The sequence below is a fragment of the Camelus dromedarius genome, chromosome 10 (assembly GCF_036321535.1).
Source record: "Camelus dromedarius isolate mCamDro1 chromosome 10, mCamDro1.pat, whole genome shotgun sequence".
Lineage (NCBI taxonomy): Eukaryota > Metazoa > Chordata > Mammalia > Artiodactyla > Camelidae > Camelus > Camelus dromedarius.
Genome location: NC_087445.1, coordinates 7,504,022 through 7,516,287, shown reverse-complemented (window position 1 = coordinate 7,516,287; position 12,266 = coordinate 7,504,022). Strand labels below are relative to the sequence as shown.

The window sequence follows — 12,266 nt, the reverse complement described above, 5'->3', positions numbered from 1 at the left end:
CCGTATTTTTATCCTAGATCCGTACTGGATTAAGTCTGTTCTTTATTGTGAAACGTGTTAAACGCTTACACCACAGGATTATTCCTCAAAACCTACAGTAGAGAAGTGGAGTTACTCTTTATGGGAACTGAGAGTCTGGGGATGGGCCCTCAGGTCTGTTCTGCTAATCCAAGAAATACATGTCCAGATACCACAAGATTGTCTAAATGGACAGATGTTACTTCTGCTAAAAACTAAAGCTTCACGTGGAACTGTGAATTTATATGGATAGAAAGAATGATTGTATATTGTGTTCCTTATCCTTTTCCCCCTTTGTTCAGCTCTTCGGGAAACTGATCACTTTCATATGCTTTGGTGACCTCTTCATTGTGTATATTATTTTGATAGTTTCATTATTTGGTTTTTCTTTCTTTTCTTTCACTTATTGTTAACCCTCTTCACCTTCTGCTTTTTTTATTCTGAAAAAAAAAAAATACAATAAATGAAGATTTTAAACACTTACCGAAACTAACAACAGAAAAAGAGGTAATCATTGGAATAGTCCCAGGGCTCAGTTCTGTTTTGTACATTCTATCAGCATTGTCTTCACAGTTTAGTTTTTCCATTCTGTAAAAGTAGGATTAATAATACTTACCTTGCAGAATTGTTTGCCATGTTACAGGTGTTAACGCCAGTGTTAAATTATTTTGGTACAAGTGCTAGACAGTGTAAACTATGTTATGATACTGCTTCTGAACCTTTTCCAGTCATGGTACATAGGAAACATGTATCTGTAGATAGTTTTTGTAGATCACAGTGTAGTAAACTGAACATGTTCCTTTGGCCAGAAGTTACTGTTCCAGAGGCTCAAGTTGTCCCAGGTCCTACCCATCCAGCTGCCTGAGGGAATCATATATAATTTACCTGTAACCCATTCACAACATACTGGTTCTGAAATTTTGAATAGGATATTGCATATGAATTGAGTCAGGAATTTTTGGTGGAGGCGGGGAAAATCTCAGTTCTGTTCTGCTCTGTACCGGCCTTAAATTAGGCGGGCTCTCAGCACTTGGTGACAAAGATGGCCACCTGATCTAGGCTTTCTCTATTCTCACAGTTGTAGTCCTACCAAGAATAAAAATTGCCTTTCAGCTATTAGAACCATCATAGTTCCTACCAGGGTTCCGATTAGCCCAGTGTGGGTCACGTGCATATTCCCAAACCCATCATCATGGCAAGATGGATGGAATCCTTTGGCCAGCACTTGGTGGCATGTCTACTGCTATGGGTAGGTAGGTTGTTTTTATGAAGGTATGGCATGATTGTCGATTTAAAGTATAGAAGGAAAGGAGATTAACCCCACTTGAAACAGTGGAATGGATTCTCTGTACGGAAAAAAAGATTCTGCTCTCCAAAGGAAGAAAGTGAAAGTGTCAGCTGTATTAAGTGCTTGATGCTTCTGAAAACATCATGGATTTCAATTTAGGAGTACATGGTATTAGAAGTGAGTTCTTGTTTTGGTAGAAATAGATGGTTCACTATTTTTAAAAATTTTACTTCCCAGTTTGGAACTTTAATGAGAAACACAGGATATAAGAAAATCAACTTGGTGAAACCACTCTTGGGGAAGATTTCCTAATTCGGCTAATGTAATTCATCTAGACCTGCGCTGTCCAGCTACATGGCCACTGACTGCATGGGACTGTTTAAACTTCTTCATATGCATCATCTACCATTCAAAGTACTCAGTGGCCACATGTGGCTAGTGGTTACTGTATTGGGTGTGATTACTGAAGAAATTCCGAAGGATGGGGAAGGGTGAAGAAAAGGAGTTACTCTTAACCTAATAGAAAGAGTGGGGTATTATTATGTATGTGATAAATGGATTTTTAATTAGATGAGAACGTTTTCTTTGAAAGTGCCTTTGTCATAATCTTGTATAATCACATAACAGAAACTCTTTGCCCTTTTTAGGAAAAGGTTTCATCAAATCAAACATCTAATTGCCTGGTTCCCTCCCTTTATTTTTTGCTTGGGGCCAGGAGCAAAAGGCTATTTTGCAACAACACAATCTATAACCTCGCACCAATGAGAAAAGGTAGAGAAATTTAATTTTTCCTCCCATGTTTCTCTTTACATCCATGCACATTGCTTGTAGTGGAAAAAAGCCTGGGAATTACTTTGAACATTTTTGAAACTTGTTGAGCTTATTGTTACTTTATCTAACAGAAACTTTATTCCCTGTGATTAAGGTGTCTAGTTTTTATCTGTGGATGAAAATTTCCCACAAGAAAAAAGATTTCTAAGCCCTGGGCGATCAGGGATGGCATCTAACTCGCTCACTGTTGTACATCCAACAGCTCACTTGGTGCCTCTGGCACATAGTAAGTGCTTAGTAAATATTTCTGAATCAAGATTTCTATTATTCAGAGACTAGTTCATCCATGTCAAGGCTGTTGCTTTTTCGCCATTCTCCTGCTTAAACTCTGTCTTGCTTCCCTTAGAAATGTGGAGAAGAAGTGCATTTCTATGTAATAGGTTTTTCAGATCTTCTAAGCAGCCATGATATGAATTAAAATATATGGAGTAACATCATTTTTACCCTCCCTCATGAAGAGAAAGACTTCAAGCTAAATAATTTTGCTTTTGCTTTTTCTTATTGCACTTAACTTACAATTTTTAAAATACGTGATTTGAAAAGCTTTCTGGCCTCTCCTTTTTGTAGATTGGAACATGTAGCCAGTTAAGACAGTGCCTTCTGCAGAGTTCATTTTTGGCTTTGTAACATGACCTTTATGCTAACCTGAGATTCCCTCTGCTTTGTCTCCCAGGTAGCAGCTTGTTCTAGCCTAGTCAGATTGAGTACTGAAAACAAGATTTTGATACTCTGTTCCCTTTCTCCTAAGGTCTCAAATATATTCTTAAGTTTAAAACCAAAATACTTTTGAGTCCTGTGAATATGAGTCTTCGTAGGTGACCCTTTCTTTTCCTGTTTTTAGGACTATCCTGTTAAGTGTAATCTCATTGCTTAATGAGCCCAACACCTTCTCCCCAGCCAATGTGGATGCTTCGGTTATGTTCAGGAAATGGAGGGACAGTAAAGGAAAAGACAAAGAATATGCTGAAATCATTAGGTAAGGTGCTGTGTTTTGTCTTCTGTTTGGTTACTTCAAATCTTCATACAGAACCAAAGTATTTCCTAGAACCAAGAGTTTAAATTGAACTCAAATGTCTACTCCGTGTCTCTCAGTTAGATTTATTTTTGGGGAAGAGATTTCTGCCTGAGCCTAATGTCCACCAGGATGGAGACATCCAAATGTTTATATAGGGCCTGGAGCTTAGAAGAAAAGTATGGGCTGAACCCCGATGATTTGAGAGCTGTCACCGTGAAGGGTCAGAACCGTGGGGAGGGGTGGAATGGTTCAGGGAGAGCGCTGTGAGAAGAGGTTCAAGCCTGTAGGCCTCGGCAGCGTCAGGAAGTAAGGGAGCAAGAGCAACTGAGAGAAGTCGGTCTAATTAGAAAGGAGGCAGGAGGAAGAATACTGTTTTGGTTTTCAAGTTCAGTTTCTCTAGTCCCTTGATAGGTCACATTTTCATACATGTATGAAGCCTTCATACATTCATACAGTCAGTGTTTGTTGCACAGCTGTATGTGCCAGGCTGTGTTCTAAGAACTGAGGAAATAGAATTAAGATAGACAAGGTCTCTGCTCACATTCAGGGGGGCAAGGAGGACAACGGAAAGGTGAACAAAAATGAGGAAAATCCTAAAAAGAAAAGAAATACTAGATAGTGAGTGGGTAGGTAGGATAATACGAAGGAATGAGAAGATGGCTGCTTTAAATTGGATTGTCAGAACAGAGGATATCACCTGTGAGGTGATGTTTCATTTTAGACCTGAGTGACAAGAATCAGCCAACCATATGTAGATCAGAAGAGTACAGAAAAATTAACTAGGTATGTTGATGGTACTGGAGAAAAACCCAGGGTGGCCTGAATGTTTTGGAATTGGAGAAAGTAAAGGGGTGGTGAGAATGAAGTGGTAAGGAGGTAGATCATGCAAGACTTTGAAATCCAACATAAGATACTTGGGTTTTACTCTTTGTGCAAATAGGATTATTGAGTTGTTGGGGCTGCATCCTGTTTAGGATGAGATGGCTGGGCGAAAAAAATCGGAGGTGGTTTCTGGCTAACCAGCATTTGAGACCCACCACTTTGAACACCCTTCACAAGGCGTTATTAAGTGTCCTTCAGAATGATACCTGAAGGGCTAGAACCTCTGGTGTAGTAGAGGGCCTGTCGGATGCCTTCAGGTAGGTAGGTAGGTACTAAAGTTCAGAAACCTGAGTCATAAGGAATCTTTAATTTCTTAGACCAATTATAAATTCATCTTTCGGAGATTTAGATAAACTATCCTCCCTTCAGGAAACAGGTTTCAGCCACTAAAGCCGAAGCAGAAAAGGACGGAGTGAAGGTCCCCACGACCCTGGCAGAATACTGCATCAAAACTAAAGTGCCTTCCAATGACAACAGCTCAGATTTGCTTTATGACGACTTGTACGACGACGACATTGATGATGAAGATGAGGAGGAGGAAGATGCCGACTGTTACGATGATGATGATTCTGGGAATGAGGAGTCGTGACGTGCTCCTTCAGTGCCCCTGCACTGCCCTGCCGTCTCAGGCCAAAGGGAGGGGAGCAAGTGGGGACCTAGCAGTGGCCCCTCAGCAAAAACCTATCACGGGGGTGGGGAAAACAAACACGGCTCCTGCTGACTCCCCTTATGGATCTCAGTTTGCTCCTTTTTGTGGACCTCTTAACGGAGAGAACGTAATCCTCCACAGAATGTCTGAATTCTTGCATTCTTTGCCCTTCCATCACTGTATTGATTTTTTCTTTCTTTCTTTCTTTAAACCTAAATTCTCACCTCACTCCGTCTCTACAAAGTGTTCACAGTGAAACACATTTGGTCTGTTTTTAGATTCTTGAAGAATTAGTCTTTCATCAAGACGTTTAATGTGTTTAAAGCTGGGAACCCATTGGGAGTTCACAAGTGCTGCATATGCTGGGTAGCAAAAGAAAAGAAAAAGCCTAAAACCCCCACAAAACAAAAACTTTTTTAAAAAAAAGCAAATTTGCCAAGGTTTAGCTGCTCATTTACATTAGTGTGTGTGCATTTGTTCGGCACCATGGTGGTGAGTTTTGTTTCTTTCTCTTCTTAAGGCTGGGGTACAGCGGGCATCAGGGACTTTGCTAAGGGTAAGCCTGATGAAGTGAAGGGCACAGGGCCCCCTTCAGCCTCCAGAAAATCATCCTAACAAGGAGGGAGGCCTCAGCTACTCTGAGAAGTCAGATTTTGTTTTTTGAAATCGATTGGGATCTAAAGCCTGAAATAAATATTCATACTTTACATAGAACTGAGCACTTGATTGCTATTTATTTTGAAAGCAGAGTTGTTTTTTTTTCCCCCAGGGAGTGGGGAGAGTGGGGATTAGTGTGTGTGTATGTGTGCGTGTGTGTGGAGTCTTAGTGATGGGAACAGAGAGTTAAAAATCACTATGCCAATTTTGGTTGATGCTGCTGGGGGAAAAAGTCAAAACTACTGGTGACCACTGTTCGTAGAGAAAACATCTGTTATATATTTAACATGGCCTTTCCCTGAGAGATACACTCTTACTGCGGATTTTTTTTTAAGTAGCCAGTTTTAATTACTCAGTATTAATACTAGGTGCATGTGTTAAGATTTTGGTTTTCATTGAGCTGCTTATACTGATAGTGGTAACTGTGGATACGTGAGACATGAGTGACCGGTTCCCGCTTTCCTCGTTGGATGTGACCTGGACTTTTCTCTCCTTTCAATGTATTTGGGCTGTGGATTGCCAGCAGAAGTTGTGCATGGAGCTTTCCCTGAGCTTCTTCTGATTCTTCTGGCAGAGCCGAGGGAGTTGGCTGCAGACAGTGTCTTGGTGACACTAGATCTTCCTGCTCTGCAGTTGCTGCAGCCTTGATTTCCCCGTCTCGATCATGTGTTACTTCAATCAATACCAAATTCCATCAAGCTTCACCAACCAGGGACTTCAGAACTTGGCGGTGATTTTTGTTTCTTACGGGAGTGGGCCAGTTCCTAGGAGGGCAGTTTTCTTTCAGTGGGGAATATTTTGGAGGGAAAATACAGCAAAGACTGGCTATAATCCTGTCAGATCCCTGCACACTAGTGTCAACTCCTTTTCTTCAGATCGTGTAGCTCAGAATGGAAGGGTTGATGAGGGGTAGGTGGGTCCTAGGACAGAGTAGGTGATGCTTGCTTGCATCCTTAGTTCCTCCTTCCTTTCTGATCTCAGGGTTTTCATTCAAACTCTCCAAACATTTGCTAATCCCCAGCAGCCATCTCTGGACTAGTCTGGTCTAGTACTAAGTGGGAATGTTCAACATGCCAAGGTTCATACAGGACACCATTGAGCCTGGTCCCAGAACCTGTCCAAACTCCATGGGTTACTTGCACCCCTGAATCAGGTGACTGAAGTCATAACTCAGAGAAAAGAGCAGCTGACAAACAGTGAGTACAAACTCTTGTAGAAGGATGTTGGAACTAGGTTTTTATGCCCCACACTTCCTAAGTGACACGTCAAATAACTTACAAATCTTCTGGAGCCCAGAGTCTCTCATAATACTCTGATTACCCCCACACACACCACTCCCATAGTCCTGTTTACAGCCAGTAGCTTGGTCTCACTCTCTTGGACCCCTTTTAAAACTAAGCCTTTTTCCTTACTGCTAAAGCATTTGTTTTCCAGGGCAGGCCAGACACCTTGGCATCGTGGGAGGTGCTTTGCTGCTCAGCCCTGTCGCTAGGCCCTGTTGGCCTCTGTTACACGTTGACTCAGGGAGCCAGAGAGCCAGGTAGAGTTCGTACCTCTCAGCCCTTCGGGGTGTTACTGTTGAGGGCTGGGTTTGCCTCTGATAAGAGTACAATCAGTTCCAGAAAGACTGGGGTGTGTTGACTTGCTTAGCAGGTAGACATTCTGATAGCTCAGACTTGTAAAACCCAGATGCTGGTTCCAGAGCTCTGTCCTGAGAACACATCCTATGGCAAAAGAAAACTGGAGCATGTAACCTTTTTCTTTTGGAAGCGGAGCTCTCAGGCTCAGGCCCCAACCTCGTGAGTACAGTTGTGCTGATTACTTGGTGTAACATGAACTCAGACACCTGCATTTTTAGGTTCCTTTTGATTCTAGTGGAGGTCTCTGGGTGCTCTCCAGGTCTGTGTATTTTGAGGCTGGGTGGAAAAAGTATAATATGATTCAGATTCAGTTGTTGCTTCTGTCTTCCCCACTTTTATTTCATATCATTCCGGAGTTCCTTTCTATTAGCCAAACTTTTTGTAGTCTTCTCTGCTTGTCCCTGGTGGTAATTTGCTTATTTGCTGTTTCCTTGTTTGGGACAAACATAGTAAGAGATTGAAGGGGAAAATGTGTAGTTCTCCACTGAAAATTAACTCTCCACCCCTCCCATACTGATTTTAAAAAAAGGTTTACATTTACAAAGATTCAGATGCAATTTTCAACTATTCTGAAACCAGCAGGACCCACCTGACTTTAATAGTTTTCTTAGATGAAATTGTAGGTGTTTTTCTTCAGTTTAACTTATGAGAAAAGATTATCTGATGCGTTTTGTGTTTGACTTCCCCTTTAGTGGTTTATTTTGTCTTTTTCTGCCCATCTGTCTACTAATAAAATGTGAAATAAAACATACCTGTACTGCTACTTCCCCATGGGATGACCCTCTTCTTTTGTGTGTTAAAATTAAAAGGTCTTAGTATTTCCTGTTCCCTTGCTTATTATGCCCAGGGCTCAGCTGAAAAATTTAAACAGAAACCAAATCTTGCTGACCTGCCTTTTATGACATTCTGCTCAGCTTACCTCCTAACAGAATAAACATCCCCAAATCCTTACTTGCCTTTAAGAAGGGTTATTAAAAACAAAGGCATTTGTTAATAACCTTAATTCTGAAATAGGGCACAATCTGCTAATACAAGTAGGTCGGTGAAGTGAAGGAGGGGGTGGGTGCTCTACTGCCCTCCTTAGGCAAGTTTTCTGTTATTATTGTCGCTTGTCATCTAACTTCCTGCTGCTAAAAAGCAGGGATCAGGTGTGAGACCATGTAATTTAATTTTCAGTTTCAGTTGTGTACACCCATCTTTTTTAAAAGTCTGGATCCCAAGCTGTGGCTTTATAGCAGCACATGACCATGAACCAAGGTTAAAAAAGAAAAGGCGAAGACTGTACCCCTAGGCTGGTTCTTGAAATGAGACGCTCTAATGCCTCAGACAACACCTGAGGCCAACACACAGGGAGAGTTCATGGCCCTGGTTGTTTCTGGTGGCCTGGATTCAAGAGGGAGGAGCCGGACTAGCACAGGGGGAGTCAGAATCCTGGCCCCTGGCCCCCGGTGAGTTAATTCCTTGGGACTTTCTGGAGCAGTTATTTAGCCCGGGACCCACTTACCAGCTTCACGCCGCCCTGACTCACTAGCCATCTGTTCCACCAGAGCCCATGGCTGTCAGTCAAGATTGCATCTGGTTGATGAAGAGCAAAGGACAGGTTTAGCTGCTCAAGCTTATTCTCTTTCTTACAAGCCTAAAACTGTTCTTAGTTCTTATCTTTGTTCCTTTGGAAAAGAGCTCGCCCTGCCCTAACATTCCTGCTGACAGGCCCCCGTGAGAGACTGCTTTGTCCCCTAAGTCTGTTACAGAGTCACAAGAAAAGCAAAGGTAACTTTGATAAACACTGCCTGTGCCCTGTCAGGAGGAGTAGCTTTCTTTTTCAGCTGCATCACTTACCTTTTCCTTCCCTGGATGCTGTTTGGGCCCAGCAAAGCAAGAGATACCAACTGAAGTTCTCACAGCCTGTCATCAGAAGACGGACCACGTGAGCTCTACTTTAGCCCTGTGAAGACCAGGGTCCCAGGAACCAGAGGCAGGTGGCCTGTGCCCTGGGCCATCCCTCAGTCACACCACACAGAGACCGAGCATGCTCTCAGAATTTTATTAGGTGGAGTTGGGCAAAAGAGAAAACCTCTGAAAGTCGCCCACCTGGTTTAGGACGACCAAAATAGAGGAGCCTTTGCTTGGAGACATGCTCTCATTGAAATGAAAGCATATCTTCAATTTTTTTTTTTTAAATGGGAGCTGACTGGCTGAGTATCTCTGAGCGCAAATTCAGATTATTTTAAAAATGGTCAGCCAGAAGAAAGTAAGTCTCTGGGGACAAGACCAGACCAGAAGCAGAAGCCCCTGCTCTATTTGAAGACAAACAGGTGTCACTTTTATGGTGGGCGGGGGGGTGATATCTCTGCTATTCCCAGAGCAAGATCTGGCAGAAGGGGAGCATGACAAAAGGACCAGTTTCTCAAAAAGAGATGGATAAAGTAATCACACGGGGAAGAAAACTCAAGTAGTGGTTTACAAGGGAGCGAGATAAGTCGTGATTCTTCATTGGTACCTGACCCCAGTACCCAGACTGCCTTAAACCAGCCCTCCCAGACGCTGCCCGCTGAGAGGACTGTGTAGAAGGCCTGGAGGCAGAAGGGAGGGAGGGGCTTACTCTGCTACAGCGAGAAGGGGTTTGAGTGGGGACAGCTGGCAGCTGGCTAAGAGTAGCAGCGGCACCCCCACTCCCCCAAGACTTCTATCACATTTACAAATACATACATAAATACACTACATACAACAGCGAGTCTGGGAGGCAGGCTCCCCACAGAGGCTCGGCTGACACAGTTACATGTCTCAGGAACTCTAGGAAAGGGCGCCGGGCTCCTAGAGAAATGGGCTCCGTGTGTTCTCTCCTGCCCAGAGTAAGCCCCACCCCAGCCCACCCCTCTTCGGGGCTCAGTTTGTCCAGTATGGAGAGTTGCCGTAGGCAGGTTTGGAGGCTTGCGGCTTGGGCTGCAGGGAGCTGGGCTGGCTGCGCTGACCGGAGCCACTCTGAGGAGGAGAGAAGGCTGTCAGGGCTGAAGCAGAGCCCCCAGCCCAGGGCAGGGTGGCTGCCTCCACCACTGCGCTCACCTGAGCGTCCTGCGGCAGGTGGTGGTGTAACAGCTGTGAGTGAGGCTGCTGGTGGGCAGGCAGGATGTGCAAGAACGGTGGGGGCGCATAACCAGGAGCTGCGCCAGGAGCCAGGGGCCCGGTGGAGCCCAAGGCCGAGGGCAAGCTGAACGGTGGAGGGGTCCCTGCATGAAATCCCTGCTTGTCAAAAGTCTGCAGGTCAGAGAGACAACAGTGAAGGCCTGCTTGGCAGCATCTCCCAACCAGCCTACCCACCAGCATCCGTCCTCCCTCACCTGGGTCTTGTTGTAGACAGAACCAGTCATATCAGGGAGACCACTGGTGCTTGAAGATGCGGACACTCCTAGGAGGAAAAGCAGTTGTTCCCACTGCAGCTGGTCCCAGCTCCAGCCTCCCCCACCTCCAGGGGCACTCTGGGGTAGCCTCGCCTGAGGAGTAGGCAGGGTAGGAGATGACTCCTCTGGGCCTCAGTCCTGGAAAGGAGGGGCAGACGCTACCTTTGCCAGGCCCAGAACCTGCAGACTTGTTTTGTGCCTGCGATGATCCACCGTAGCCACCCTTGGTGTAGTCTCCCGCTGCTGTCCCCTGGGTCAGGTCGTCATAACCTGGCAGGCAGGGGACAAGAGCATGTGTGAGCTAGGCAAGTCTGTTCCACTCGCACCTCTGTGCCCGGAGCACCCCTCACCTGCGCTGTAGCTGTGCTGGCCGTAACCACTGGCCTGCTGGAAGGGGGTGGTGGGGGTGTTAAGGCTCACACCATGCTGCTTGGCTGAGGCTGGAGGGACCTGGTGGGGGGCAAGCAGGAGAGGCATTAGTGGAGGAACAGAGCAGGGGGAGCAGGTCACGTACCCCCAGCTTAGCCTTAGGCAGCAGGTGACACACCCACTAGGGACCTGTCTTCATTAGCGCAACCACACACACTAGAATCTAAAAGAGGGGAAGGTAACTTCACTCCCAGCCTGACTCATTCCTCGAGGCCAGGAGAGAGACTGAGTGGGGACCTGTCCCTCCCTCCCTCCTTCTGCTCGCTGGAGCTGGAGTAACATCCCCCTCGTTACTCACAAACATGGTGGGCCCGTACTGGAAGGCACTGGGCATGCCTGTGTAGTAGGGGAGGCCAGTGTAGCTGTAGCCAGGTGGCAGCGCAGGATTCAGAAAGGGCTGCTGGGCTGTGTGGTGGGCCTGCGACTGGCTCTGCTGTGGCTGAGCCAGTGTGGTGGGGGGCGCAGGGGAGGCAGAGTCACCTCGGCCAAACTTCGTGACATCACCTAGGAGAAGAGGAGCACTGAATCCAATCACTGCCCCATATCCAACCAGAAAAAAGCCAGACTGGCCCCTGCAAACAGGAACAGGTCTGGGGGCCAGCTCAACAACAGGAAGCTGGCAGGTTTTGGCAGCCTGTCTGCTTCTGTTGCCAGACTCGGGATGAACTACAGGCCAACTGGATGCCCCGCTTTCCTAACCCCCTGAACAAGACTAACCTGAATATGGGTTATTAGTGAGGCTCCCATCTCGACTGGCAAGGGCTGTGGGTGTAGCAAAAGGAATCCCATAGTAATCCTAGGAGAGACGAGAGACGCCCAGTCAGCAGAACGGCCTTGCCCCACCCCTCCCCTGCAGGGAGCCCAGGCGCTCTGCTCCGGCTGCGGGGATATCACACGTGCACCTCCAGAGGGCAGCACTCGGAGAACTCAAAACAAGTGGTGCCCTTCAGAGCTGAGCCATGTGGCAGCCACACGAACGCAGACAAAACTGACCAGCCCCTCAGCCTTCCCCAGGCAAAGCCATTGGAGGCCCAATCAAACATGTCCATTTCACACCGCAGAAGGATGCTGGTGAATGCCACCGGCCAAACCAACTCTACTGGCTTCTCCAGGGAGAAGGATTCTCAAGGGCAGCTAGGAAAGTTGACTAGACAAGTAAAAACCTATGAAAGGGCAGGAGGAGCCTAAATGGTTTAACAGGAGTAAGGGCAGCGATACCAGGTAGGTACAGGTGCAGGAAACACTCGGGTCAGGGCAGGAACTAGCCTCTCGCCACCCACTCTGCCCTGGCAACACTGACACAGGAGCCACAGGAAGTGTGGATGCCAAAGGGCAAAACTGCGGAGAAGGGGAGGCCTGCCCTGATCCTCCCTCAGCACTCAGGGCTTTGCCAGTCCTGGACATACTACACCCTGGGGCCCTGAGCCCTCCTGCTTTCCTCGTGGTTAACAGTGTCTAG

The 12,266-nt window shown here is 46.1% G+C and overlaps 2 protein-coding genes across 2 annotated transcripts in view; one reads left to right on the top strand and one right to left on the bottom strand.

Moving 5' to 3' along the window:
- Positions 1-7,743, top strand: part of UBE2R2 (ubiquitin conjugating enzyme E2 R2) — a 91,634-nt gene extending 83,891 nt beyond the window's left edge. The window contains exons 4-5 of the mRNA XM_010975833.3: positions 2,979-3,113; positions 4,404-7,743. Coding sequence (XP_010974135.1) covers positions 2,979-3,113; positions 4,404-4,623 — 355 coding nt within the window. The 3' untranslated portion in view covers positions 4,624-7,743. The remainder of the gene's footprint in view (positions 1-2,978; positions 3,114-4,403) is intronic.
- A 1,265-nt stretch (positions 7,744-9,008) lies between these two features.
- The window catches only part of UBAP2 (ubiquitin associated protein 2), a 95,427-nt gene continuing 92,169 nt past the window's right edge, over positions 9,009-12,266 (bottom strand). The window contains exons 22-28 of the mRNA XM_031447277.2: positions 11,525-11,603; positions 11,106-11,311; positions 10,729-10,828; positions 10,541-10,648; positions 10,319-10,386; positions 10,044-10,235; positions 9,009-9,962 (exon numbers count right to left, since the gene is read on the bottom strand). Coding sequence (XP_031303137.1) covers positions 9,867-9,962; positions 10,044-10,235; positions 10,319-10,386; positions 10,541-10,648; positions 10,729-10,828; positions 11,106-11,311; positions 11,525-11,603 — 849 coding nt within the window. The 3' untranslated portion in view covers positions 9,009-9,866. The remainder of the gene's footprint in view (positions 9,963-10,043; positions 10,236-10,318; positions 10,387-10,540; positions 10,649-10,728; positions 10,829-11,105; positions 11,312-11,524; positions 11,604-12,266) is intronic.